Genomic DNA, 27,053 nt, shown 5'->3' with positions numbered 1-27,053 from the left:
TTACAGCACTTACAGCTTACAGTTTACAGCCTATCGAATAGTCGAAAAACTGCGATAGAAGCTTAAGTCGTCCTTCAAAAAAAACTTCATTTGTTAACCTCACTTTTTAAAAGTTTGCTCATTTCTTTAACTCATCGAGCCGAGTATATTAATATCTTTTCATTTAAAGCGGATGGTTAATAGCTTTACAATATAGTATTAATTAAGTTATGTCCTTCCTTACATTCATAGGAGAACTTGCTGATTTTTATGTAAGCTCAGTTAAGGATTAATTTGCAATCATTTTTGTAAGACCAAAGCTTTTGTTTCATTATCTTTTATTATTTTTACGCATTATTTATTTTAATTTTTTATTAATTTTTTTAAATAATATATATTGTAACATTACAATATATACATATATCTTATTTAAAGTTTTATATATATACAATACTATACAAATGTAATATATATGTATATGATATTCACGTTTCTTACAGACAGAATATGTAAAAGAGAAATATTGATAGTAACTTGATAGTAAAAAGTAAAATGTTGTAAAATAAAAATATTACAGTAATTTAAATGATATTTTAAATAACAAAGAAATAAAGATTGACCCACACACATATATTAAATAAAGGAAAGTATTAGAAATAAAACCTATGCAACCACAGATTGAATCTGGAGCAGAATTGCTCACAAGGTTAAATGAAAAACCGAGCTTACATGGGCTCGAAGATACTTTGTTCTCTGAAGGTCCTCAGAACACAGATATTATAGAAATTGGTGGAGAACGATCATCTGGTAAGACTTTTCTTTTATCTCAAATGCTTGCAAGGTGTATCTTACCAAATAATTATGCAATCAAAGGCTGCAATGCTTCAGCTATTTTGATAAATACTGATCATCATTTTCAAACTTCAAAATTGGTTGAATTAATGAGCAGTATCGTAAATACAGCCAATATATCATTTTCTGAAGCAATTGATACAGAGTTTGATAAGACAACTATTATTAAAGATTCTTTGCGCAACTTGCATATCATTGATTGTTACAATAATGAACAATTTTCTTTAACATTACATACACTGGATGACATATTCCTTGATAACACCAAAATTGCACTTCTTGCTATTGACAGCATAACAGCATATTATTGGCAAGACTGTGAAGATAATATTACTACAATTGATACATATATAAAGAAATTGTTAAAAATTATCAAACTACAAACAACTCGATTTAATGTAGCAACTATATATACCAAATTATGTGAAAGTATACATAACAAAAGAAATTATCTTACAAATAATATAGATTATAAAATACAATTGTGCAAGGTGTGTAATTCGACAAATTTTTTATGTACATTAGAAACAATACAAATTATTAGGAAAATACATTATTCCATTTTATCCAATGGTATAAAATGGAAGATAGATGAAAGAGAAGGATGAATTCTATTACATTTACAAATTTTTCTATTATATCTACAAAAAAAAAATAATTAAGAAAAGAATATTTTATCCACTATATCCAAAGGGTTTAATAATCTAGATCCTGCTAATATTATATGTGGTGATTTTTCGTTACTATGTGCAGATACTACTTCTTGAATTACTTTTGCCTCTTCTGCAGTAATGCCTCCAACAACGTATATTAAAATATAGGGATTGTCTCGAGGATGACGTTTTGTTTTACCCCCTAAAATTAAACTGCAATGGAAGAAGATTTATAAATTCTTAATATTTAATATCATATTTTAAGAAATTTCATTCATATGAATTATTTCAAATGAAGAATTTTTACTTAAAGCCAGCTGAAATAAATGAAGATGATTTTTTATGAAGATCTCGTAGTTCTCGACTTATGTCTACACTAAATATATCCTTTGTAACTTGTTCTAATATACTAATGTATCGAGTTGATTCTTGAGGGCTTGGCTTCAACATACAAGATCTGCAAATAATTATTTCGTTATTAATATAATTTTGTTCAAAATAGATAATGTTAATTATTAAGAGATTAATTAAAAAAGAAAAATTTTCATGTAGAGGTTTTACCTATAATCTTGCAGTATTAAACGTTGTTCCGCGATTAATCTCAGAGTATCGAGAATACGTGCTGCAATGTTACATGATGTTTCTTGCGCTACAGCAACATCGTCTCCACCTAAAATAACAAATACAATTTTAAAATATTTTAAGAAGAATGTATCTCAAATAATATATACCTAGTAGTAATAAATTACGCTGATAGGCTGATTTTGTATTCATCAAAGGACTTTCTTTTAAAATTTGGAAATCTTCAAAAATTGCATCCGCAATTGACTCTTCTAATCGGCGTTCTTGTTGTGTAGAAAATCGAATCTGCGTTCCCGCAAGTGAGTAAACATGTATCAATAGTGCTAATAAGTTTTCAACATCAAGTCCCCTGTGAATTCGCGTTCGTATAATATTACTCAACTAAAAAATTTTTTAATTTATATTTATTAAGTAGACACATATCGTCGTAAAAATGAAATTAAAAAAAAGGTTTACCTGTACGAGTATACTCGAGGATTCTCGACTCACAGAAAGATTTTGCAAAGCTAACTTTTCTAAGCTAGTAAGTAGCTCAATTTGATCAGCTTTTTGCGATATAGATGCTTTGATTATTGCTAAAATACACTATATTTCGAAGTGAAAAGAAGTAGCTCTAGGATTTGTCCATTGTTCGAAGAAATGAAAATTGAAAATTACCTGAAGTTTTTCTGTATGAATTGTCATAGAATCAATATTGTTTGTGGATTGAATTTTGCTAAGAAGTTTTTCTAAGCTATGACCAGAAATCCTTGTTGGTGTTCTTAATTTTGGACTACCTTTTGTTAAAGTTATATCATTTAAAAATTGGTTAACTGTATTTAACAACTTTTTTCCTTTTTGTGAAATAAGAAGATCCATCATCTCATCTTCCATACTTGCTAAACAACCTGGTATTTCATATGATTTTAACACTTCCTTGAAACCCATAAAAAAAATAATCTATTATTCACCATCCACATAAATTAACAAAAACAGTTATATGAACAACTATATACTTATTTGTACCGTTACACTCCCAAATAGAAGTGACATATTAATGGCTACATCGTTATCATGATGAGGTAAATGAGGAAACGTACGTAATATTTTTGCAAGGAAAGATTCCATATTGTTACTAGTAGGTGTACAAAGATCTAATGTTCTGTCAATCAAAATAAGAGAGACTCCTATTTCTGAAGTTTCAGATAAATGCTATAGAAACAACAATAAGTAAAATTTATTTTTCATTAACTTATCTTAATTTATTTTTTCAGTGCCTTACTTTCTACTACTCACACTTTTATGATTAATACTAGACATATAATCTTCTAAATTCTTTGCAAGATGATCACTTAAATTTCCAAGTGAATAAATATCTAATTTAGCTCCTATACTATCAAATAGATTATAAAATGAATATGCTAAGAAATTCAATTTAACAAATGTATCTTTTGGAATATTTGTGTCCAGAGATGGCATTAAATCTCCAAAAGGAGGTGTTACAAATAAATCCTTATTTAAAAGGGCAATAAAAATCGGTACATAGATAATGTCAACAACAGGTTCCTACAAATTAAGCTTGTCTTAGTTATAATTGAAATAAATTTGGAACAAGTTTGAAGACAAAATAAATAATTGATTAACCAACTTGAGAAAGATTTCCTGAAGTCATCCAAACCTTAATGTCTTTCTTTAATTTATTGTAATCTAATTTTTCTTCAGCAGATAATGTTCCCAAATGGTTGATAGTGTCACAAGGTACACTGCAGTACACAATACAGTTCTGGAAAGTATTCTTTGCCAGAATCATTTTAATTGTTCGTTGATAAAATGCTGGATCACCAGATGTTGATATAATAACAGCTTTTTTAGTATCTTTTACTTCGACATACTAAAAATGACAAGAAATGGATTTAATGTCTTTCATCTTTTTAAAACTTCATTTTCTACTTCTTTTAAATCTCACAATCCTATAAATATATATACCTACTCGAAAATGATACATGCCAAACTCATAAACTGCAACTGCTCCAGCATCTTTTAATGCTAGATAGCCTTTACCAGCTGTGTACCAATGCAAACATTCAATTGCACAGTGATCTACATAAACTACTGCATCACATACTTCTGCAAAAATATTTTTCCAATATTCAGAGATAAGTTTTTTAATTTCTAAAATAATTTCTGTCATTTTTCTTTTCAAAATTTCAGTAGCGATCACTTCCTTGATTTCTCATTATCTATAACCTGTTTAATGATATACAAATCAACTTTTCTCCAAATCTTAATATTGATACTCTATTATGTATACAAATAACACATACGTGTATATGATTATATATATTAGTACATAATAACGAAGCTACAATGAAGCAAGTTAGTCGAAAAAAGTACTTAGTTAACCTAATTTCTATATTATATATTATACAGTATCGTACAAAAAGATATACATATATCAAACAGTATGTACAGATATTGACATGCATACGTATTCACACCTACTCTTCATATGCGTGCGCACGCGGTCTTGTTTGCGTTGCATATACGTACATATGTTGAACTTGGAGCATAAAGGACGTCTTTTATTTTATATTATTTATTGCTTTATCACCATCAGCTACTACTTATAATCTATAATAGAATTTAAATATGAAATTTGAACGAAGAAAAAGAAAATAAGACAAAAAAAAGAATGCATATTCTTTTATTTATATAAATTATAAAATTGAAAATTTTAACTGCTCAAATTCATCTTATGCAAGAAATTTAATACATAATTTAAATAAAACAGAAAATATATATATTTGAAAAAGCGATTTTATTTAAGTCCGTTTACATATTAAACAAAGTTTTGTTTAAAAGTAAAACATTTATTTTTTAAAATAGAAAAATCGGTCATTAGTTCAACATTCAAATCATTGTCGAGTAATCGAACAATCATACGAAGATTTAGATTTCGATTTAAAGTACAGGTACAGCCATTTGTCGAAGAAAATTCTAACCTATAAAGGAAAATGATTGTGCGTCGGTGCGAATATTGTTTCGAGATAAAAAGGACAACAGTAAAAAACCTTAATTCTGCAAGCAACGCGTAACTACCGGTTTTAAGAATAACTTAATCGAATAAAAGAATTTAAGCCATCGTCGTTTTAAAAAAGAATTTAAATCGACGCGATTAGTTGAGATTCTTTTCTTATATTTTCTAACAATCATTTATTTTCTTCTAGTTTATCTAAATATTTTACTTTCCGTTAAACAAAGAAAATAAAAACAACATCTTATTTATCATTATATACAGGTATAGTTTTTTTATTAAATCAAGTGCAGTACAGTATGTTAAAATGATACATTTGACAAGTATGTAAGAAGCTTTGATACATTAGTAACCATTAATATCTAGAATCTAAGGAGGGAAGATTTTGAAAATTATTTCACGATACTCATTGTTCTCCTGGGTATGCTTAGTAATGTCATCGGCAAATAGTGTAGAATCCCTGGGAACATTGCAATGGGATATAATCGAATTAGCCAATCATTTGCGTCAAGAACGCCTGTTTGTTACTTCGGAACAACAAAATTTACAAATACTCAATGAAAAGGTATGTAATAGTTAATTTTTGGTAACAAATAAATAAAAATATGGAAATGGTTTATGACATTTAAACAAAGAATTGTTTGGATTTTTTTAGGTGTTATATGCATCATCCAATTTAGCACAACAAGCATGGATTACAGCGCAGCAAAGAGTTAATCTTAATCAGTTGATAATGTCTAAACCATACTGTACACCAGCATCTTGTTGTCAAAGAGCAAATACATTGGAAAATTCAAATTTTGTCGATGTGTACAAGTATTTACGTTATCAGACATGTTTGTCATATGGGGAATTCTTAGGTGCTCTTAGAAAGTCTCCAAAGCTAATTGCATCATGTTTAGTTGAGGGGGACAAATTACTACCAGACTCTGTGCAAACTATAGTCCAATCATTAGCAGCTGGTTTATATGGTAGTTGTTTATTACCAGAGGATAAAATTTTGGTTTTAAAGTTACTGAAACATCTAATGCTGCTACAAATTGTACCATCTGATAATCCTCGGAGATTACTCAGACACAGCACATGTGCTTTCTCTAGGTTTTATTCAGTTTTTCATGAGAGTCTATTTTCAGCAAAGTTTTTCTTAACTGCTGCTTTACATAACCCTATTGTACAGTTATTAATGGAAGATGAAATGTTTCTTGATATTGACCCAGATAAAGCACCCATAAGATTTCCTCCATCTGAAAGATTAAAGAAATTTGGCAAGGAAGGTACTGCAGAGTATGAAATAAAGCTACAACGTTATAGACTCTGGACAATTAATTCTCTATTCCACATTACACAAAGATTTATAATCAGTATACGAGAAAATATGCATTGTTTTCCAAGTAGTGTATGTTGGTTGGTTAGACAGATGGCAGGACTTTTGGGAAAAAGTGGGAATGTTGATTCAAAAGAGGTACATGCAATGTGCACTGATTTGGTTTTTACATATTTCATATGTCCTGCAATAGTAAATCCAGAGCCATATGGTATCACTGATGCGCCTATTAGCTACATTGCCCGATTCAATCTCATGCAAGTTGGACAAATTTTGCAAATGCTTTCCTTAATGAAATACCAGGCTGTTGACAGCAAAACATTTGATCTATACAAGAAGTTCGATAAGGATTCCGTTTCTTCTATAATAGATGCGATGGTGGACGGTGCAGAAGAACTCGAGGACGAGCCTAATATCATCGATAATAATAAACTTCGAGGTCTTTCTCGCTCCGCTGCTTTATTTACAGAAACGGAATTGAATACATTAATTACGTTTCTGCAAACTATAGCTAAAGAAACTACGGTAGAAAACGCTTCACGGTCCGCTGCGTTTGAAAAGAAACAATTGATTGATATGCTCTCTCAGTTACCTTCCGGTTCCTTAACTACTAATAAATTGGCGAACAATGCTTCTGTTGAAACTACCAACAAGAAGGGAGGTTTATTAGGAAAAGGTATGTCCAATCATTAGTTTTATTCCTTCGTTTCATCTTTTCTCTTTTAGTCCAATGACGAAATTCAGAATCGTCTCATACTTCACGATTTATATCGCGAAATGCTGATATTAAATGTATTTTATTTGATATCCTAAAATTAAACTTGTCTTTCGAATGTACATGCAAATATATATTTAGCATTCTTCATAGGATTCATTGCATTTTTTTTTAAATGAGAAATTTCCAAGTATAATCTTTAAATAAATATCTTTAACGTAAATCATTCATTAAAGAAATAAAGTACGTACAAAGTTACGCGTTCTTACGCGTGTATAATTCAGTATTTAAGGATAAAGTGAAAGATAAATAAAGAAGTCGTATTTACCAAAAGAAGGGATATTAAACTTTGATTTCTCTAGGAAAGGGTCGAGGAATTCGAGTATCATCATCGTCATCATACTCGTCTAATACGACTAATGACGGGGTAGATGAATTGAATGGCACTTCAACCCCTGAAGAAGAATCTGTTGATAAAAATCCTCAAGATGTTCTTGTAATTCCATTTGGACCAAATACAGGAGAATTCGTAGGACTTCTTAGTGAACAAAAGGTATACATTAGTTTTTTTAACCGTCTGAGACCCAAGCAGCGCGATCGCGCTGTTTCGATTTTGTGTCCCACTACATTTGAACGCTACGGACGACTGACGGTATTTTGTATTTCATTGTTATCTTCTCAATAATTTTTATTGAACAAAACTTTAAATATTTATAAACTAATAGTACGTATATATAATAATATATATGTATTTCATAAAGTAACAATTATAACGAGCGCTATTGCGCCGCTTGATTTTCTTCGCAATCGATTAAGACAAGCGCTATCGCGCTGTTCGGGATTTATCGACCCTGTTTTTTCAATGACTCCTGGGACTCAAACAGTTAACCGATATTTAACTAAACGATAATCAACTGTTTGTCAAATGATTACTTTTTCTGTTTTTTATATATATGATAGGTGTTATGCACAGAACTTCAATCCAATATAGATAATGGTTCGGTTAATCTAAATCTTTCTGATGACATATCCAATGTGCATGACAGACAAAACAATTGTGGTGTTGAACGTACAGAAAGTCAAGAAAAAAAGACAAGATTTTCGCTATCTCATGATGAAGGTATTAAAATATTAGAAGTTAGTATTTGTACTTTATAAAGGATAATCATTAACATTGAATGTTATTAGTTTTATTCGATGGTTTTATCGGAAATACTTCGGATAATTTAGAAGCGGTATCAGAAGCTGCATCAAACCACAGTGTCGCTTCCTCGCTTGAATTGGAAACGGAAGATCAAAATGATAATCTCTCAGATATGGTATCTGCTAGTGTATCAGGACGAGGAACGCCTAATATATCAGGTTTTGTTAAATAAATTTTATTTAAGTGTAAGAGTAACGAGAATCGTATTGGATCATTTGACAATTGAATCTAGGTCGTGACACCCCGTCATCTCAAATTACCGAAGGAGATGAAGGACGGACAGTGGGTGAAACTCGACAATTAGATTTACCTCCGTCGAATATACCGACCAAACAAAGTCGATGCGAAATAGATGACAAGTTCTGTAAATTTGAAATTAAAAAATTGATTGAAGGTATTTAAGAAATAAAAAGAAATAATTTCCTATGAATACACAATATGTTTATACATCTTTTATTTTAACGTTTGCACTCGTACATTTTCAGGAGATGAAACTGTTTCGATGGTATCTGATACCTGGTCAACTGATGTTCTGGCTTCCGATAGCGAAATAATCGAGCAACAAGAGAAAGTATTGTATCCCCATTCGTCTGAGCAAACTCCTCCAGTTTTACCAACAACGTCAGAATCAGTACCACAAGCCGTACTAGATGTTAGCGAAACTGCATCGGAAGCATGGAGTACCGATGTATTAGCTAGTGATTCTGAAAGATTGACAGAGGTCGATACCGACGATACTGCTAGCGTTGCAAGGTATGCTATATAGATAATAGAAAAAGGAGACAATGGAGAAATAATAAAACAATATAAAAGAAAAAGAAAGATGAGGAAAATACAGAAAAAGTAGATGATGCATTAATTATTGTCATATTTTAGATCTGATGATACCGCAAGATCCGAAATCGAAGTTGAATCTCGTAGCGAAGCCGAAATAACCGAAAAAACCATGATACAAGCGATTCCTCGTAAGAACAGTTAATAATTTCAAACACATCTTATTACTTGATATTCTTATTTTATATTCAATTCCTAGCACTTATATGAGTCCTTAATGTTTAGAAAATGTTACAACAACCGAATGTGTGTCAACAACGAATCTTCGATCGATATCGATGAGCCAGGAAAATATGCAATTTCCTACAACTGTTGTTCTTTCACCAACAAACTCTCTCTCGGCATCGTCCTTAAATGTAACTGGACAAAATGCAAGCAGGTCTGATTATCAATCAAGCGTGACAGAATATGTCGACAAAAATGCCAACAGCATTGACGGTAGCTCAACAAATTATGATAAATCCATATGCGAGGACAGATTAGTCCATCTCATAGACAAACTTCACATTGAGAATGGAAAAAGTCAAATGGAACAAACTTCTTCGACTCATAATCGTATCAGTGTAGCAGCAGTTGCACCAGCTTTATTATTAGCCAATCATATATCACCGCCCACATTGTCGAGCACAGAAAAATCGCACAATACCAACATAAAATTAGAGGTTTGTTTTTTCTAAATTATTGTTATTGTTGTTCTTAGTGCTACTACTATTTTATTCTTACTATTATTATTATTGTTATTATTATATTATCTTTGGTTTCTTCGATGCAATTGCGCGTTTTTATATAGCATTCGACTGGTTGTTTAATAGTTACGGTATAGTTAATTTTCGAAGCGTGTTTTAGTCGCAGGAATTAGAAAGTAGCTTAGTCAGTTCGGTTGACGAAACTGTTAACGAAAATGGCCCGGACGGTGTTGTTGGATTAAGTACCGGGAGCTTGGCATCCAGCAGTAGTTCTGGTTCTGACACACGAATAAAAACTACAAGTTCGGAGTTGCCAATATCAATGGGAGCAATGAATGAGAGTTGCGATATGACGATCAATGACTGTCCGAAACCAACCGTATCCAGTGGAGCCATACCAAAAAGTATTAGCTTCGATATGACTGCGGAACGCGGAGACAAGGAATTGTTGGACGATGATCAGAAAAATAAAAGAAGTTTTTTTGGAAAACTGAAAATGTCTCTGCGAAATCGACGGGGTAAGGCGATTCGTGGCACAGACGATATCGGCAGATGTTACGATCGAGAAGCCATCGGCGATAATATTGACATAGGACGACATAGATTACGTAGAATAATGTCAGAAGATGTGTCATCAGCCGGTAACCCGAGCGGTGGTAAATATTGCTTTCTTTAACATTTTGCATTGTAATAATCGTTGTAAAGGCAAAACTAAAAAAAATAAAAATGAGGGAAAAACATAGACACAAGGGAAGAAACGTTAATTTCAAGGTAATGAAAATTATTTAAAAATTTTCTAGATAGTACGGACGATATCTTAGCTAAATACAGGAGGAAACCGAGTGCAGCAAGCGATACGGAAGTATCTGTAGAAAGTAATCAGTCTCGTACGAAAGAACCTACCGAGGATGAAAGGCTTCTTATAGATCCGAATAACATTGAGCTTTCCTACGCATTTGCTGATGCAAAAAGAAAATTGCGAATGGTACTTAGTACCGCTGATCTCCAACATATTCCTTGGAGTGCTGCATCCGAGGTGCTAAAGCTTGTAATCGTATTAAATGTTTCTTACAAATTGAGATTGAAACTGAACGTCATAATGCTAACAGAAAAAAAATAACAATTTATTTGTTACAGCGGAATTATTGGTCGCAAAAAGAAAATGAATTAGTCGCCTTCCTGCAGTTGCAGTTGGCAGAAGCTATCAATTTACAAGACAGAGCGTTGATAGCGCATTTACACGAAACACTACGTTGCGTTAGATTATTTAACGACGACGGGTGTAGAAAATTATTTAAATCGTTGCGCGAAGATTACCAAAAACGATCTCCTTATATTGCGTATTTGATTAGATGTCGTCAAGGATTACTCTCTACATTGGCTCACTTGGATAGGTATAGTTACCGACCTTTTTTCTTTAATATTATTAATTTCTTAATTTCTTTAATAATATTCAAAGCAATGTTAATATCTTTACACAATTGTAGATTATGTATTAGAGTGAAATGTGATCGAGATGCTGTCAATAATCATCTTGTATCTGCTTGCGTGAAAGGTTTTTTAGAAAAAAAAGAATCCCTTTTACTACGTTTTTGTGATGAATTTAAAAAGTTAACATTAGCAGATGAAAAACAAGACTTGGTCGATAGCTTTCTAAGTAAACTTAATGCAAAAATAGACAATGATTCAATTTGGCAGTGTGAGTAAATGTTAATTAATTCGAGCTTACAAACAACTTGATATAATATATTAATTACTATGGTTGTTTGTAAATGATTGCACTGTCAATATAGGTGCTTGCGAAAATCAACTAAATTTGGCAAGAGTTGTAGTTGAAAGGACTGTAATGGCACGTGTTTACCACAACGCGCTTTATCCAAATGGAGATGGTGACGTTTATAGGGACCAATTACTTCATGATCATATTAAAAAACTGGCCAATGTTGTAACACCGAACCACAAGGATTTACGAATTCCTAAAATATACCATTACGAATGTCCCTGGCCATGGGCTCAAGCGGAATTAGCTGTGATATCAGCATATAAGACACCTAGAGATAAGTTGCAATGTGTCTTTCGTTGTGCTACCACCATCATGAACTTGCTTTCGATGGCAACCGAGAGGGGAGTACCCGCAGCCGATGATCTAATTCCTGTATTAGTCTACGTTATCATTAAAGCAAGTGTTTCATTCCACTTTCTTTCTTTTCAACTTGTATGTGTATATACAAGTTGGTTATTAATATTTGACACTAAGGATAGTAATAGTTTCTTCGATTATATTTTCAGACTAACCCACCGTCCTTGCTTTCCACTATACAATATGTGGATAGTTTCTATGGGAATCGATTAGGAGGAGAAGAACAATATTGGTGGACGCAATTTTGTTCCGCGATTGAATTTATAAAGACTATGGATTAAGTTGCACTTAATAACAAGTTATCGCCGGAACATGTAGAAATAGTGTATCATAATTTTCATTGTCGCTGTCATATCTTTTCAATAATTTTTATTATTACTATCACGTTATTATAGTCGTAATATCAATCTTCATATCATTTCTTGTGAAATTGTTATTCTCGTCCTTTTCAATAGCTTTATTGTTATTGCTGTCTATTATTTTTGTTAAAATTGCTTCTACTATTATTATTTCTATTGTATATCTATCAGATATTTCTGTTAATCTTGCTGTCCTTACCAACATTACTAGCACCACTCTCATTGTCACATTTATCTTAATTAATTTCAAATATCAATTATTATTATTATCGTCACTATCATCATTGCCATCATCATCATCATCGTCGTTATTATTATTTATATTATTAATATGTAATAATAATAATAATAATAATAATAATAATAATAATAATAATAATAATAATAATTGTTGTCGTTATTACTGTCAACATTCATAATCTTACAGTATGGCATTGTACATTGCAATCAGTATTGATATTACTAATATCATTATTTTCAATTTTTTTTGTTTTCACATTATATATAACAATGATTTCTAAGCACAAAAATGATTCTAGTTATTCCTTTTTAAAACTATCAATAACAAGCCACTATAGTAAACATATTGTATATTGTTTTTTTATCTTAGGAGATGCATCTATCTTTCAATGATTTCTCTAGAATAAACTATCAAAAACAAAATTCATTTAATATATAAAATATCAATTTTAATCAAAAGATAAGCCTATATAGGGAAGGAATTCATATTGCATTTGTTTAAACACAAAATTCTAAACCCATTGCTGATATTACTTTCTAAACTAACACTATATTAACTCAGTTAAATAATAGACACCATATACATATGTATGTATGTAAATACAAGTAATTTTTATTAGTCGTGTTTAGTAATATTATAGATAAGATACTTACAAAACCTGGTTTTTTGTATGTCTGTGCTAACATGTCATACTATTTTTACAAATTAGAATAAAATAATTACGTTTAAAAGTAATAGATAGAAATTATAATGATTCAAAAACCAATTCTTTTAAATAGTTCTTTGTGATAATTAAAACTTTTTCATTTTTTCTTTTTCTCTTCTTTTGCATATTGTATCGTATAAATTAAAATATTTTCCAATATATTCAGTAAGCTTTAATTTAATTCCTGAATAGTTCAAGAATTTGCCTTGTACATCAAGAAATTTAATTTTTAAATTTTATTATAGAGGTATTATATAACTCCTCAATTGTACAGCGGTCAGTATCCCTATTTGTTACACAGGAGACCGGAGTTCGACTCCTCATTGGGAATCAATCTGTCTTCTTATCCATCTGCCGCCGCTAGATGGTTATAGTGTTCCATGATTCTATGGTGTCGGTCAAACATCTATTCTAATAATGTTTATGATTAGATATGATAGTTTAACTAGAGTAGATATATTTATAATATGAGTTACTTGCATTTTACATACATTAGCAGCGAATTTAAGGTTAGGTACGAAATGAAATAGATTATATTGAAATTTCTTTTTATTATATTATAATGTTATATATCGTAATTTAAAAAGAAATCTATTGCAGAGGTTACTGTAAATGTTGTAAAAATAAAGGTTAAATTTAAATAAAATAATTTTGTTAATGCTAACCAATTAGATCATTCAAAAACGTACTATATACACATGCACATAAAAATACAGTAATATGATGTGAGACATATGGTTTGAAGTAATAATAACAATAATTTAAAATAGCGAAAAATAATTAAATAAGAATATAAAATGTCGAGACGTCCAGAACATCTAGCACCACCTGAACTGGTAAGAATAAACATTTAAATTGATTGTGACAGTGATGTTTTTATCTGTCTTCTTTTTTATTGCAGTTCTACAATGAGTTAGAAGCTCAAAAATATACGCAAAAGTAAGATCTCTAATAATGGTATATTTTTTAATTATTATAGCCTTTGACTTTAAACAAATATATTTGAAAACTTGTTCTCCATAGTTCTCGAATGATAGATATACAAAATCAAATGTGTAGACGGGCCATAGAACTTCTTCTATTACCAAAAGATAAGACTTCTTTACTCTTAGATATTGGTTGTGGTTCTGGTTTAAGTGGCAGTGTAATCGAGGAAAATGAACATGTATGGATAGGAATCGATATATCTTCAGCAATGCTTGGCAAGTATATCGAAAATTGTATACTTTCAATAAGATAATATTTTGTTTAATTTTAACTATTTTCATTACATGTATCCAACAGGTGTAGCATTAGAAAGAGAAGTAGATGGAGATTTAATTTTAGGAGATATGGGCCAAGGAATGCCATTTAAAGCAGGATGTTTTGATGGAGCAATTAGTATTTCTGCGTTACAATGGTTATGTAACGCAGATAAAAATTCACATGATCCATCAAGACGATTATATAAATTTTTTTCTACCTTGTTTTCATGTTTGTCGAGATCAGCTAGAGCTGTGTTTCAATTTTACCCTGAAAATAGCGAACAAATTGAATTAATTACAACACAAGCAACAAAAGCAGGCTTTTATGGAGGCGTGATTATAGATTTTCCAAATAGTACTAAAGCAAAAAAATACTTTTTAGTTTTAATGACAGGTGGACCTTCTGTTCTTCCACAAGCTTTAGGTGTGAATGAACTTAACTCAAATGTCTCTTACACATCTAGAAGGTTAAGTTCCACATTGCTTTGATTTATGTTAAATTATTGCCCAGTTTCTAATTTTATTATAGTTATTTAATTTGATCTCTTTGTTTCTTCAGGGAACGGGTGAAAAAAACCAAAGGCAAATATCTGAAGAATAGTAAAGAGTGGATTATTGAAAAGAAAGAAAGACGTCGAAAACAAGGAAGGAAAGTTCCAGAAGATTCAAAATATACTGGAAGGAGAAGATGCGGGAAATTTTGACAAACACTAGTCTGGTCCTCATTCATTTCTGAATTTCTAGTTTGAGAGAATAAGCATTTATTTACTAAACAGGCACAGGCATATTTGACTTTGTTTTTCAAAAAGGAATTGTTCATAATAAAAAGAAAGAACTTAACCTCTTTCAGATCTTTTGTCTTCTACATTGTCAACATTTATACATTAGAAGAAAAATATTATAAGAGAATAATAGAAATATATAGATATTGTAAAAGAATTAAAATTTACCATTTGAATATTGTATAAAGACAAACAACACTCCTTGTTCTATATATGTATTTAAAAATTGTCTACCTTATATTGTACAGTAATTTAATCAGGTAATAAGAATTTAGCCATACTTCTGCGAACATCAGGGTGTAAAGCTTTTTTAAGTTCTTCTCTATCTAACCAACAGTGCTTTACATTGGGAGAAATATCTCCACTTATATATTTTGCTAAAAAGTAGAAAATTTTTGCTCCATTTTGGCCTTTCTCTTGTATATTTCTAGGATACTTATATTGATAAAATCCAATTGGCGCATTGCCATAAAATTGTACTTTGATGTTATTTCCGCACAATTCTTGTACAGTTCTATATGCAGTCTGAAGTGGTAGAAACAAATATTTTGTTGGTATTTACATAAAAAAGATTGTAAAACAAAAATAAAAGTCATGTAGTTCTTACTTGTATCATAGTTTCTCTATGTCTTCTTATACTTTGTGGAGGAATCCAGAAATTAGAATTGCCAACTTTTTGTTCTACTAATAACATTAAATTTTTATCTAGCTTGCGTTTCAGTGATACAACTGCATTATCTTCTTCAACTTCTATAATTACAGAAGTTGAATGTAGAAGGTATTATAATTACCATTTAGAAAAATAAAATCATACATAGATACATACCACTTATTCTTGAAGCAAATTTAAAGTTTTTGAATTCTTCTTCCCAAGAATCTTCAATGTCTTGTATTGTTTCCTTAGAAATAATATTATCTGTTTTTCCAGCAGATGCCTGTGTTCTCTGACTTTTGTCCTTTTGTTTTCGTATTTCAAAGTCTGATATCATACTGTTTTCATATTCTATCTGTTGTAGCATGTTTTGGTATCTTGCTTCTATATCTAACATGGGTTTTGTAATTACTGGATGACGTTCTAAACAAACAGCACTTAATAAATCCCATTTTTCTACAACGTCTATGTCTTCTTGCTCTGATAATGTTCGAGATATAACCTTAGATGTTGATGAGATACCTATGTCAAAGGTTTTCTTTAAAGGATGGCTTAATAAGATTGTACGACAATAAAATATATTCGATCAATTTATAAAAAACATTTTAAATAATAAATACAGCTATAATAAATTAAAATACATTAAAATTACCTGGTGTTAAAAAAGGTAAACCATTCGATGTGCGTAATGTTAAAATTCTTCTAAACATCATTATTCCATACTTTGAGAAAAGAAAAGTTAAAAGTATATTTTTTAATTAAAAAATAAAGATAAATAAATAACAAATAGTAGTAGAAACTTTCACAAAACTATATATATGTAGTAATGTTGCATTACCGGCAACTACGATTTTTAGATTATAAAGTAATTGATACAGTGATCACAATACCAGCTGATACCATAGCTATTATAACTTATGTCGCATTCTCATGATTTTCCTAATTTCATTGGCAATCCGATATTATTCAAAGGACTTTCTTTAACAAAAACAACACGGTACAAAAGCATAGAAATTAGAGATATACATAAGCATATCCCTATTCACAAAAGTGAAAGTTTGACATTTGTTTTAATATAGTGATAAAAATAAACAACATATATACATCAAGTGAATTCTTTCATGTTATTGTCATAACTTCTTCTTCCAAGTATTGACTTGAGCACTATTTTATGAACACTATTACGCGATATGATATCAATCAATTTTACAATGTAACGTATGAAAAGAATTGATAAATATTACTGCATTTTACAATAAACTATCACCACAGAATCAAGAAGTAAGTTGTCCAGATTTACTTGAAACAAAAAATCCGCTTATTATCATTCTATTATTGTTATTATTCTTATTTTAATGACTCCTGATTCTTTATATAAACGACTATGAACGAATATCAGGCTTAAAAAATATAGTATTTTACCTAATATAATATTAATTATAATATATTATTAATATATATATTATGATTAATATTATAACGATAATATGAGCACTAGCTGATTTATTTACATGATTGATAATAACATAAATATTCCTTTCTCTTTTCACATGAAGTTGATGTTGATCTGGTATAAGTTGAATATATGTCTTAAAGGACGTATACAATCCATATCGTAAGGATTTTGAAATAAAAGACAAAAAATAAAAGCATAATTTACATAAAATAAAGATCATCATGATTGGACCAGATTTACCAGAAATACCATTACCTTTGAAAAATATACAGCAGTATCTAAAGATAGCATCACAGCATGACCAACGAGATCCTGTTGTTGGTTATTGGTGTATGTATTTAGTTTCAATTTAAATTGCGTATAAAGAATAATTGTTACAAGTAAAAATCATTTTAAAAGCGGAATTATGAATTTTTGTCACAGGTCGGGTGTATGCCTTCCAAACAGGATTCAAATTATCAACCAAAACTGCAAAAGAAACAAATTTTTTAATGGAATTAATGGATTGGTTAGAAAAAACTAAAAAGAAATTACACGATAATGAAGCTATTACAAATGATGTAGCTGCCCAGGCTCATTTAGAGAATTGGGCATTGAAGCTATTTCTTTATGCAGATAAAAATGACAGAGCTGCTAATTTTGAAAAGAACGTAGTAAAAAGCTTTTTTACAGCTGGATTACTTTATGATGTATTAACTGTGTTTGGAGAGTTAACTGAAGAAGCTATACAAAATAGGAAATATGCCAAATGGAAGGCTGCATATATTCACAACTGCCTGAAGAATGGTGAAACACCAATTCCAGGACCCATGCAAGAGGGTAATGAGAATGATGATTTGAATAAAAATATGGAAGAAGGTAAAGAAAACTATAAATAATAGTATATACATATGCACTTTATATTCAGAAAAAATATGTACATATATAGATACATATGCATATGTATGTTTGCATATAATTATGTAATATATTTATTTCTTTGTGTAACAACAAAGGCTTATATTTTAATACAACAACAAAATTCTATCATTTTGCTCTATTTCATCTTTTTCATTACAGATTCACTAATAACAGAGGCAAAAGAAGATGATACATCAAACGCAGATGAATTAGTTGGTACCCGTAATACTAACCCGCCTGACGCAGTACATGGTACAACAATTAAAGACAATATCGACAAATGGTCTTCTGGCAATAAAGATTGCAAAACTCTTATGGAAACAGAAGGTATATTGAAAGAAAGTAATTCAACTAAATTGTATTGAACGCTTCACGACTTCGCATGTCAGCCTTGCACAGGGGCCATGCTAATCTTCTTTGTATCATTCCAATTTTGGTACATATATGTACCGCTGAATCAAGTACCAATATTATGTTATTACGTATTTGCGCTTGTTATCTGTACATATTTAACAGGTGGAGTTGAATTGTCAGTGGAGCAAATTGGCAAAGCACAAAAATTTATTAAATGGGCTGGAAGTGCTTTAAATTACGACGATGTGCCTACAACTGTATTGAATCTTCGAAAGGCTTTACATCTCTTAACCACTGGTCAAGAACTTGAATGATCAAAACTAAGCTTGAAAATGTTGATGAAATGGATTATTTCATCTAATCTGATAAATGATAAATTTTATTGCTTCTAAACAATAAAGTAGATACGAATATTTATGATTTAATTAATGCAAAAGTAAAAATGATAAGTTATTTATTTGAATTGTTCACATTATTACAGCCACACCAAATTAAACATATTTTTGAAATATAAATTTGTTTTGTAGAGGCGTATAAAATCGATATTATTATTTAAACTTGTATTATTGTAATGATTGATATTGTAGTTTCAAATATACATATATGTATATATATATATATATATCGTCAAATTTTAATATCACAAAACAAATTATTATACATTAGTGAACCTATAAAGAAGATTTTCACATAAAAAAAGATAATTAAAAGTTCAGAATGGATCTTAGTAAAATGAGAATTACAATGAAAATGAATTTCTTTTCTATTGTAGTCAAATGTCTAAACTGACTTAGTTTTGTGTGTGTCTGTGCGAATGCGCGCACGCGCGCGCGTGTGGGTAAATGTGTGGGTGCGCCAGATTCATAAATGGTTTCTGTACCATTTCACGTAATTAATACTTTAATACTTTGTAATAAAAGTATTATTGTACATACAAGTGAGTGTGCTTTACCACGTGTTTCTTCGCTATTTTAATTTTCATATTACCTCGTAGGTATCTTTATTTAATTCAATTATCTCTGTCGATTGTAAATTTAATATTTTAAAAAACAAATACATTTTTTTCTTATAAAAAAAAAGAGATATCAGCAAACCATATTTAATTAAATAAAAAATTATACATCTTACGATAGTGGTTTAGTTTTAATCGCTGATAATAGGAAGTGCGTTCGTATTGCTTAAACTGTTTGTACGAGTAATTTTTAATTTGTACATTTTTAGTCGCTCTTGTGAAAATACGTGTTTTTTTTCTTTAAAAAAAAAGTAAAAGTATGGATGCGAAGAAAACACGCATGTGCATTACACTGCAACGATATTCTTTTAGTTATCGTCTAAGGGCATTTACATCTTAATACGATATCAAGGAGAACACATTGATTCAATTGGCAGTTAATACCTTGTGCTTGAGCTAGTATTTCATGATTCTTTGCCGTTGATTAAATTCTTATAATGTTGACTAATAATGATAGAAATTCATAGCTCTCGAGGTACTCGAGATTTAGAATGCTTTGAACAAATTCGAGTGCTGTCAGCACGAAAAAGTAGCTCGTGATGAAACGTAATAGGATTGAAGCATAACTTTGAAAGAGAGCATTTGATATGAGACGTAAGAAACCATACACACAAAATTAATATCGCGGAGCATAAGGAATTAAAGATCGAACGAAATACTTCTTTGCTGCGTGTATGGAAAATTATTTCATCGTGATTATTACGTGGTACGTAGGCGATAACTGACTTGATAACCAAAGTCTTAATCGTGCGAATACATATAAGAATCTTGAATTCAATCTTGTTTTTTACTTTTATCATCTACACCATTCGCCGTTACCGGTTGCGTGTCCTCTCGTCTAAGTTGCCAATCTATTACTAGTCGGCCTGTTAGCATGAAAAAAAATACCTAAAAAGCAAATATATAGTTATATTTTTATAAGTATCTGTTCTGTTTAATATATCGATTTCTTTTATAAATTTTATTTTAATCTTACCAGTGCTGGCGCAATCCTTTCAAACTTGTCATTCACCATGTAGTGAGAGTACACAGCCATTAACATCAATAACAGTAATATCGCGTTCGATGCATTTTTTATTTTGTCTGAAAGAAATCGAGAAGAAAACAAAGCAGATAATACGTAGTTGAGGTAATGTTTCCAACAGGAAAAGTTACCCTAATGCTAGCGTATGCAGCTAATTCGTGTATTTTAAAGGAAAGCGGAACGAAATATTTTAATTATATAAAAAAAAAATGTTCTCTTACGACTTGGAACTATAGCCATTGCGAGTCCGCAAATAATTTCAAGCGATCCGACAACTCTTCTGTACCATTTACTTGGTACTTTAAAGTCCAGTGTACCGGACAGTGGAAATACCTTTGCGTATTTCACATATTCTTTTCTCTGTGAACATGATAAAAAAATCAACTAATTAATTCATGTAACGAACACAGAAATGGTGGTGGAGGAACGAGTCGGGTTGAGAAAAGAACGAAACGTTCTTATGAAGAAAATTGTCACAATTTCAACCTAGTAAACATATGCTGGCACTTGAAGCAATATTTTTGGCGCGTCACCAAGCGGTTGGTTGATAGTTTACTATAACTTTGGACATTGAGTAACAACGAGGGACGAAAATAATCTTCTAACGAGATTCATCGAAGTGAGCGAATTAAATTCAATTTTCATCACATTTCAAAAAAATTTCGGATACTCGAACTTTCACAATATTAATTTATTTTATCTCTTTATCAGGAATACAGAAGCGAAGGAAACTTAAATAACGATATGAAATAAACACTTATTAATAATGGGTATTTGACTAGATTTTTTGATAAAATCTGAAGCTCTTCCTTCGTCCCTCTTATTTCGTTTCCGAATTTGTACACAAAAACTATTATAGATTCATATTTTTCCTTAATTTTCTTTGCTTATTTTTCATTGTATTTTCTGTTGAAAATTTTCTGTATTTTTGTTGAAATTTTAAAAAATTGTGTAAGAAATAGGAAACCAACAAAAATGGAAAGGATAAACAAATATCTATATAAAGAAACATAAAACGTGAAAAAAAGAGGAAAGATAAGAAATATTCGTAGATGTATAAAAACACGTGTATTTCTTATTTGATACATAAAAATTGCAGAAACTAAACAGTCTATTGTTATATATTTTGGATATCTAAATAGAGAACGAAATATCAATTGTCATTAGAAAATAAAGAAGGAGTAAATGTTAAAAAGAACGGAGGGTATAGAAGGAATGATTGATAAAGTTGACAGGCTGTCATAACAACGCATAGTTAACACGCGGTGCGTCTAACAGACGAAAGCTAGACACACCAGAAGGAAAAAGGTGAAAATAAGAATGTTTTACATGATACAACGATCACTGAGAATAAAAATAACAAAGAGTGATATTTCAAAGACAAATGAAAAACAAAAATGAATGTTAGACGAGGGTGAAAAGCCCGATTGAATGTCAATTGAACATGAGAGTAGGGTGAATTGTTACATAATTATAGAGCAACTGCTCACCAAGTCCTTATGAAGATCCTTACTAATATGAGAAGTCAGCTTCATAGTACCGACGAAAACGAAGAATATCCCAAGAAGAACTGAGAGAGACTTTAGGACGATCGAGCCCATAATTCGTCAGCTGAACACCGTTAGCGACACGAACGTGTTAGACGTACGGAGGAATCGATTCGGAATCTAGACTGGACGAATGACTCGTAGCCGCGAATTCGTTACGCGCGACTCGTGCAATCTCGGTAAACTGTCTTTTTCTGTTTTTTCTTCTGTTTTTCCTTTTTTCTTTTTTTCCTTTTTATTTTTTCTCTTTTTTGCCTTTCTCCTATTTTTCTTTCAACTATACATACCTACAGAGTTTATAAATACATTCGTTCAACGATAGTGTTTCAAACAATTATTCGAGTCGTACTTAGTACTAATTAGATACTATGTATGTACACGATATAGTAGCAATGTTCATACTTGTTCTTTTCTTTCTCTTTCGGTTTGATTTGGCCTATTCCGACTGCGACAGCGCATAACGTGTGCGATACTAGGACGCAGTGCGTCGTGACGCGTCGCGTCTCGCCGTATCGTATCGCGACCCACTGCGTCGCCGTTACCCTCTTTCTTACAATGTAATTGGTGGTGGTCTTTCTAGAGACACGTCGTATAATCGTCATAGGCTATTGTAATTTTAACTAGTACCTCTCGTGCCTTTATAATATGCAATCTCTGTTGTCTTTTCACAGATCCCAATTACAGTTTGAGCAGGGTGCAATGACACGAATTAGAATAACGAAACGTATTCTTTTGATAAAATAGATAAAATATCGTACGATTTATTGACGAAAGAAACCAGTGTTGCATATATTTTCTCTCGCCTAGTCTTCGCTAATCTCGCTAGTGTGACAGTCTATCGCTCTGAATTTTGCAAATGCATCAATTCATATTATCGAATTTGTAAATTACATTGAAAAATCAAAGGTAAAAGGCAATTTGATTGAAATTTATTTTAATTAACACTGTTCGACAAAAAATCCTATGCTTTACATTAGAATGTACATCAGTATATCGTAAAAATATAAAACACCCATTTAGAAGCGAAAATTGTTATTTCATGTACATTATATTTTTTATGTATTATTTACAAAAGTTTATATAGCATTCTCTCTGATAATAATGACGCTACTTTTGTGTATTGATTAATTTTTTGTAAATGTAAACATTTCGAGTAATCGCATTGTGTATTTCTATTTTGAAAGGATCACATTCCTCAATATATGAATGTACTGTTCAACTCATTATTAATATTATCATCATAATGGTAAGAATAATAAATGAGTAATAATGATCAATGCTCATTAACATTATCATTATTACTTTTGAATATTACTGCTGTTATTATTATTTATTTGTAACTTTAATGATTGATCAACTCGTGTTTGCCATACCATGGCCATTTGTTTTTACAATATTTGTAATGGACAAATCGACACTATGATTATGTTTGTTATTTATGAGAACAGTCATGTTTGCATTACTGTTTGCTAAACAAACTGGCTTCTTGCGACGCGCGAACACAACAATCTTCCCTTGAACATTCATCGACGAAATTTTCGTGCTTCTGTCGTCGTTTGTACCTTTTATTAATGGTTTTTTACATTCCTTTAATTCTATCTCTTCTGTTTTTCCTGCATATTTACTACATTCTCTTTCTCGCGTTATTCCCGTTATAACATTTATATTTTCACACTCGTCTTTCATTATCTTCGTCGCATCTTTGGAACTATTTCGATTAATCTTGCCTTCATCACGATTATTGGAATTATCGTAATTATTCCTAATATCATCATTGGTAAGATCAGCGGTACTCATGCTAGTATCATTATTTTGTTGCTTGAATTCCGTCCCTTTAGACGTTTCGGAAATAACAGAGTTTTTTATTAGGGTGTTCTCCAACAATTTATCCTGAGCTTTTGACCGATCCGATGTTTGTTCCATTTTGTCGTTTGACAAACAATTATTTTTCGTTAATTCAGAGGAATTTAATTCAGTGCTGTCATTTGTTTGTAATATGACACAATCTTCTTTTGCATCTTTCAAAGAGGTCATTTGCTCTGCAGTATAGTCATCCTTGGCGACATTGTTTTCGTTTGACGTGACGGCATCGATAACGTTTTTATCCGTTTGATGATTTTCACTGAACGAAATAATTTTTTTTGGTGAAGCATTTAGCGCATCTGTTTGTTCTTCCTTTTTTGTTGATTTTAATTGCGAGTCATTGGAAATGTGAATGGTATTCGACGCTCTCGATATGTTCTCCAGCATTTTATCGCACGTGGATGCATAATCGCGAATAAATTTTTCAATGTTCTCCACGTTTTCTACGCTTTCAATACTCTCTTTACTTTTGTGACTTTCGTTGTCTGGAATACATGTGATGTTGGTATCTGAGATTGGAATTGTTTGTAAAGTATCGGAAGGTATTTTTAATTTCTCCACCGTTTCATTTCTCACAGTATTGTATATCGAATTCTTTATCGACGTATTATTTACCGTGGAAGGAAGATCTTCCGGTAGTTCTTTACCGGTATCTTGCCGATCTTTCGATCCTTCGCATTTATCGTCCGCATCTTTAAGTGAACTATTATTTGAACTATTTGAACTATTTGAAATTTCACCATCTTCCAAATCTATGAATGAATTTTTTAATTCTTCTTTGGCATATTTCCGTAATTCATCGTCAATTTCCAACTCATTTCCTGTTTGTGTAATTTCAACATCTTTTCTATTAATTCCTCTTGAAACTTGAGAATATTTTGGATGCTCGATCAAATTTTCTGCATTGATCTTACGATATGAACATTTGCTATGTTCATCGTGTTTATCTTCATCGTATCGTTTAATCGATTTATCAACATTCTTTAGCCGTATTTTTCGTGACTCGTGTTCGTTGTAATAATTTTGAGTTTTTTTTATATCATCCAATTTCTGACTCGCTGAAATTCGATCAACAGTAGAATGCTTCGTTCCGCGGACATTGCTGGAATCTTTCTTAGAGATTTTGGACTTGTCTGTCGCACCGGTGCTTCGAAAATTATAACGTTTCTCAAACTTCTCATCGTAAATGCTTTGCTTGCTATATTGATTTCTTCCGTATTTGTCTTCCCGGTTTGACTTTGTATACGGTGTTGATCTCACACGTGATCGATGATCGTCCATGCGATAATATTCTCTTTGCTTATCTCTATGACTACGATGTTCACTATGATTGGATCGATAATTGTCTCTGTCAAAAATCTCGGTACAACGATAACTTATTTCTTTTTTATCTAAAATAGACGTTGCACTTTGGGCAGGCTTGTTGCGTCGTTTCGAGGGATGTTCATTAATATTTCTTCTATCACATAATAGGTTCCTCTTATTTTTCGTATCTTTTTTCTCATCTTCTCTATTTGCATCGTCAACCAAGTATCCATGTTTCTTTAGATCTGTGTTCGAATTGCGAGTGTATTCTAAACTTTTTATGTTATGCTCTTTTTCTTTAGAATGAGTGGAGTTGGTATACAGAAGGAGCATGGATTTCTCCTTAGATTCAGAGATGTTATCTATTTCTTTTTTTGTTGTTTCAAAGCAATGTTCTACTTCACTAGATTTTATTCGTTTCACATGAGCGTGCCTGCTTGTTTCTTCACTTGCTCTCTTCCCTGTATGAGTTGTACTATTGGTAAATATTGGCTTTCGCTGAAATATAGAATTCATCTCGTTTTTATTGTTTGATTGAAGATCTTTTATTGTACTTCTTGAGTCTGTTAAAGGACTTTTTACATGTTCGCCTCCTTTATATTGCGTAATTGCGGGAGACTGAATTTCTTTTATATTACAATAGTTAATGTCACTTAAGAAACCATTTTCTTTGTCACTTTCAACTACATATCCTTTACTGGTTTTATTATCATTATCAGTGCTACTTAACTTATTCGATTGTTTATCTTTCTTTTCTAAATTCTGTTCATCTATCATTCTTTTTAGCAGTCGTTCACCAAAGACAGTGATTGGAACTAAGGTAGACTTATTTTGTTGATCCTTGCTTTGACTATATAAACTGTCTGCTACCAACGTTTCATTACCATTTTCATCAGCAGGAAGACAAATATCAGTTGGTTTGTGATATATATTTACTACAGTTTCACAAACATTAGATTTATGATTGACACAGTCATTTGTTTTAGAATACATGTTTCTTCTGAATGTTATATCATCTAATCTGTAATAATTATATCATGTAGAATATATTTTTAAAATGTTAGGAAATTATTAGTTAAATCTACTCACTTTTTTCTTAACTCATCTATCATCTTATCCTTCCGTGCAATTTCTGCTTTTGCAGTTTTCAATAATGAAAATAAATTACTTTCCAAATTTTTATTAACCTTTTGAAAATTCTCTAATTTTGTTGTGAGTTCTGCAATCTGTTTTTTCAAATTTACTTGTTCCTCCACAATATTTTCTCCGTTATTTGACACAAACTGAAATAGTATAATATATAAAATTTGTTGTTTATATTCACCGTACTTTATACGATATAAGAATAATAACGTATAACTTAACCTAACCATAAAGTGCAACCAGATTATATTTTGTAATACTTACGTTTTGATGGAACTCTGTTCCAAAATCTGGCAAATCTTCATAAATATCGATATCATCCTCCATGCTTATTACTGATTTCTATAATAAAAATTTTGATTGAAAACACATATTCTATTATTGATATAATTTCTCCATTTTTATCAGTCGCGTCACGAGGTGAATCTTACATATACATGTATTTAATGTGATGTCCACTGAAGGACACGTATCTCATCTGTA

The 27,053-nt window shown here is 30.9% G+C and overlaps 8 protein-coding genes, 1 long non-coding RNA gene and 1 other non-coding gene across 21 annotated transcripts; 5 read left to right on the top strand and 5 right to left on the bottom strand.

Moving 5' to 3' along the window:
• Positions 1-35: 35 nt before the first annotated feature.
• On the top strand, positions 36-1,713 carry LOC117208188 (DNA repair protein XRCC2-like). Its single transcript, XM_033449155.1, has 2 exons — positions 36-251; positions 480-1,713. Exon 2 carries the CDS (start codon positions 645-647, stop codon positions 1,437-1,439), a length of 795 nt encoding a protein of 264 aa, XP_033305046.1. The 5' UTR covers positions 36-251; positions 480-644; the 3' UTR covers positions 1,440-1,713.
• On the bottom strand, positions 1,313-4,558 carry LOC117208177 (sec1 family domain-containing protein 2-like). Of its 5 annotated transcripts, none has more exons than XM_033449130.1 (11): positions 4,544-4,558; positions 4,036-4,292; positions 3,694-3,936; positions 3,342-3,611; positions 3,072-3,257; positions 2,724-2,981; positions 2,523-2,651; positions 2,216-2,447; positions 2,046-2,172; positions 1,792-1,941; positions 1,313-1,697 (listed from the first exon to the last, which is right to left on the bottom strand). In XM_033449130.1, exons 2-11 carry the CDS (start codon positions 4,234-4,236, stop codon positions 1,490-1,492), a joined length of 2,004 nt encoding a protein of 667 aa, XP_033305021.1. In that variant the 5' UTR covers positions 4,237-4,292; positions 4,544-4,558; the 3' UTR covers positions 1,313-1,489. The 5 variants fall into 5 exon arrangements, with proteins under 5 accessions (XP_033305021.1, XP_033305019.1, XP_033305022.1 ...); XM_033449128.1 differs by lacking the exon at positions 4,544-4,558 and adding an exon at positions 4,370-4,529; XM_033449131.1 differs by lacking the exon at positions 4,544-4,558 and adding an exon at positions 4,370-4,529 and having other exon boundaries at positions 2,046-2,154.
• Positions 4,559-4,822: 264 nt separating this feature from the next.
• On the top strand, positions 4,823-12,649 carry LOC117208174 (GTPase-activating protein and VPS9 domain-containing protein 1). 4 transcript variants are annotated; one of them, XM_033449124.1, is made up of 16 exons: positions 4,823-5,017; positions 5,446-5,644; positions 5,735-7,079; positions 7,481-7,671; positions 8,079-8,238; positions 8,307-8,480; positions 8,555-8,716; positions 8,808-9,075; positions 9,199-9,296; positions 9,382-9,818; positions 10,003-10,498; positions 10,643-10,878; positions 10,980-11,236; positions 11,330-11,541; positions 11,636-12,021; positions 12,132-12,649. In XM_033449124.1, exons 2-16 carry the CDS (start codon positions 5,513-5,515, stop codon positions 12,261-12,263), a joined length of 4,686 nt encoding a protein of 1,561 aa, XP_033305015.1. In that variant the 5' UTR covers positions 4,823-5,017; positions 5,446-5,512; the 3' UTR covers positions 12,264-12,649. The 4 variants fall into 4 exon arrangements, with proteins under 4 accessions (XP_033305015.1, XP_033305014.1, XP_033305017.1 ...); XM_033449123.1 differs by lacking the exon at positions 4,823-5,017 and adding an exon at positions 5,273-5,343; XM_033449126.1 differs by lacking the exon at positions 4,823-5,017 and having other exon boundaries at positions 5,365-5,644; positions 11,342-11,541.
• Positions 12,650-13,792: 1,143 nt separating this feature from the next.
• Positions 13,793-15,381, top strand: LOC117208186 (probable 18S rRNA (guanine-N(7))-methyltransferase). The gene is made up of 5 exons (XM_033449153.1): positions 13,793-14,124; positions 14,190-14,227; positions 14,312-14,490; positions 14,573-14,999; positions 15,092-15,381. The coding sequence occupies exons 1-5, from the start codon at positions 14,086-14,088 to the stop codon at positions 15,234-15,236; spliced, it is 828 nt and encodes a 275-aa protein (XP_033305044.1). The 5' UTR covers positions 13,793-14,085; the 3' UTR covers positions 15,237-15,381.
• LOC117208187 (39S ribosomal protein L46, mitochondrial) lies at positions 15,268-16,849 on the bottom strand. The gene is made up of 4 exons (XM_033449154.1): positions 16,619-16,849; positions 16,141-16,488; positions 15,922-16,064; positions 15,268-15,839 (listed from the first exon to the last, which is right to left on the bottom strand). Exons 1-4 carry the CDS (start codon positions 16,677-16,679, stop codon positions 15,567-15,569), a joined length of 825 nt encoding a protein of 274 aa, XP_033305045.1. The 5' UTR covers positions 16,680-16,849; the 3' UTR covers positions 15,268-15,566.
• A 62-nt stretch (positions 16,850-16,911) lies between these two features.
• Positions 16,912-19,133, top strand: LOC117208185 (vacuolar protein sorting-associated protein VTA1 homolog). 5 transcript variants are annotated; one of them, XM_033449147.1, is made up of 5 exons: positions 16,912-17,247; positions 17,544-17,752; positions 17,846-18,280; positions 18,482-18,649; positions 18,839-19,133. In XM_033449147.1, exons 2-5 carry the CDS (start codon positions 17,644-17,646, stop codon positions 18,988-18,990), a joined length of 864 nt encoding a protein of 287 aa, XP_033305038.1. In that variant the 5' UTR covers positions 16,912-17,247; positions 17,544-17,643; the 3' UTR covers positions 18,991-19,133. The 5 variants fall into 5 exon arrangements, with proteins under 5 accessions (XP_033305038.1, XP_033305043.1, XP_033305042.1 ...); XM_033449152.1 differs by having other exon boundaries at positions 16,914-17,247; positions 17,563-17,752; XM_033449151.1 differs by having other exon boundaries at positions 16,966-17,247; positions 17,526-17,752.
• LOC117208200 lies at positions 18,677-18,787 on the bottom strand. Its single transcript, XR_004487649.1, has one exon. It is a non-coding gene; the product is annotated as a U6 spliceosomal RNA (small nuclear RNA).
• Positions 19,134-19,553: 420 nt separating the features above from the next.
• On the bottom strand, positions 19,554-22,619 carry LOC117208190 (transmembrane protein 35A). The gene is made up of 4 exons (XM_033449157.1): positions 22,203-22,619; positions 20,934-21,072; positions 20,665-20,771; positions 19,554-20,576 (listed from the first exon to the last, which is right to left on the bottom strand). Exons 1-4 carry the CDS (start codon positions 22,311-22,313, stop codon positions 20,463-20,465), a joined length of 471 nt encoding a protein of 156 aa, XP_033305048.1. The 5' UTR covers positions 22,314-22,619; the 3' UTR covers positions 19,554-20,462.
• LOC117208198 lies at positions 21,072-21,485 on the top strand. Its single transcript, XR_004487648.1, has 2 exons — positions 21,072-21,331; positions 21,424-21,485. It is a non-coding gene; the product is annotated as an uncharacterized LOC117208198 (long non-coding RNA).
• Positions 22,548-27,003, bottom strand: LOC117208175 (protein PFC0760c). The gene is made up of 3 exons (XM_033449127.1): positions 26,835-27,003; positions 26,517-26,710; positions 22,548-26,448 (listed from the first exon to the last, which is right to left on the bottom strand). Exons 1-3 carry the CDS (start codon positions 26,895-26,897, stop codon positions 23,613-23,615), a joined length of 3,093 nt encoding a protein of 1,030 aa, XP_033305018.1. The 5' UTR covers positions 26,898-27,003; the 3' UTR covers positions 22,548-23,612.
• Positions 27,004-27,053: the final 50 nt, after the last annotated feature.

Source organism: Bombus bifarius, unplaced genomic scaffold (assembly GCF_011952205.1).
Source record: "Bombus bifarius isolate JDL3187 unplaced genomic scaffold, Bbif_JDL3187 scf7180000008056, whole genome shotgun sequence".
NCBI classification, from domain to species: Eukaryota; Metazoa; Arthropoda; class Insecta; order Hymenoptera; family Apidae; genus Bombus; species Bombus bifarius.
The sequence above is the reverse complement of the archived record's forward strand: the minus strand, read 5'-3'. Positions and strand labels throughout refer to the sequence as shown.

Bases quoted from the DNA above. Each gene is read 5' to 3' on its own strand.
- LOC117208188 (XM_033449155.1), top strand. From the start codon at position 645: ATGCAACCACAGATTGAATCTGGAGCAGAATTGCTCACAAGGTTAAAT.
- LOC117208177 (XM_033449130.1), bottom strand. From the start codon at position 4,236: ATGACAGAAATTATTTTAGAAATTAAAAAACTTATCTCTGAATATTGG. The intron at 3,937-4,035 runs GTAGGTATATAT...TGTCATTTTTAG, and splicing joins TTGGCATGTATCATTTTCGA to TATGTCGAAGTAAAAGATAC. The intron at 2,173-2,215 runs GTATATATTATT...AATATTTTAAAA, and splicing joins GCGTAATTTATTACTACTAG to TTGTATTTGTTATTTTAGGT.
- LOC117208174 (XM_033449124.1), top strand. From the start codon at position 5,513: ATGTCATCGGCAAATAGTGTAGAATCCCTGGGAACATTGCAATGGGAT. The intron at 8,239-8,306 runs GTATTAAAATAT...GAATGTTATTAG, and splicing joins TTCGCTATCTCATGATGAAG to TTTTATTCGATGGTTTTATC. The intron at 8,717-8,807 runs GTATTTAAGAAA...GTACATTTTCAG, and splicing joins AATTAAAAAATTGATTGAAG to GAGATGAAACTGTTTCGATG.
- LOC117208186 (XM_033449153.1), top strand. From the start codon at position 14,086: ATGTCGAGACGTCCAGAACATCTAGCACCACCTGAACTG. The intron at 14,228-14,311 runs GTAAGATCTCTA...TGTTCTCCATAG, and splicing joins GCTCAAAAATATACGCAAAA to TTCTCGAATGATAGATATAC. The intron at 15,000-15,091 runs GTTAAGTTCCAC...TTGTTTCTTCAG, and splicing joins GTCTCTTACACATCTAGAAG to GGAACGGGTGAAAAAAACCA.
- LOC117208187 (XM_033449154.1), bottom strand. From the start codon at position 16,679: ATGATGTTTAGAAGAATTTTAACATTACGCACATCGAATGGTTTACCT. The intron at 16,065-16,140 runs GTATGTATCTAT...CTGTAATTATAG, and splicing joins ATTTGCTTCAAGAATAAGTG to AAGTTGAAGAAGATAATGCA. The intron at 15,840-15,921 runs GTAAGAACTACA...CTACCACTTCAG, and splicing joins ATAGAGAAACTATGATACAA to ACTGCATATAGAACTGTACA.
- LOC117208185 (XM_033449147.1), top strand. From the start codon at position 17,644: ATGATTGGACCAGATTTACCAGAAATACCATTACCTTTGAAAAATATA. The intron at 18,281-18,481 runs GTAAAGAAAACT...TTTTCATTACAG, and splicing joins GAATAAAAATATGGAAGAAG to ATTCACTAATAACAGAGGCA. The intron at 18,650-18,838 runs GTATATTGAAAG...CATATTTAACAG, and splicing joins AACTCTTATGGAAACAGAAG to GTGGAGTTGAATTGTCAGTG.
- LOC117208190 (XM_033449157.1), bottom strand. From the start codon at position 22,313: ATGGGCTCGATCGTCCTAAAGTCTCTCTCAGTTCTTCTTGGGATATTC. The intron at 21,073-22,202 runs GTGAGCAGTTGC...TCATGTTCACAG, and splicing joins AGGATCTTCATAAGGACTTG to AGAAAAGAATATGTGAAATA. The intron at 20,577-20,664 runs GTAAGATTAAAA...TTTGCTTTTTAG, and splicing joins AAAGGATTGCGCCAGCACTG to GTATTTTTTTTCATGCTAAC.
- LOC117208175 (XM_033449127.1), bottom strand. From the start codon at position 26,897: ATGGAGGATGATATCGATATTTATGAAGATTTGCCAGATTTTGGAACA. The intron at 26,711-26,834 runs GTAAGTATTACA...ATACTATTTCAG, and splicing joins GAACAGAGTTCCATCAAAAC to TTTGTGTCAAATAACGGAGA. The intron at 26,449-26,516 runs GTGAGTAGATTT...TAATTATTACAG, and splicing joins ATAGATGAGTTAAGAAAAAA to ATTAGATGATATAACATTCA.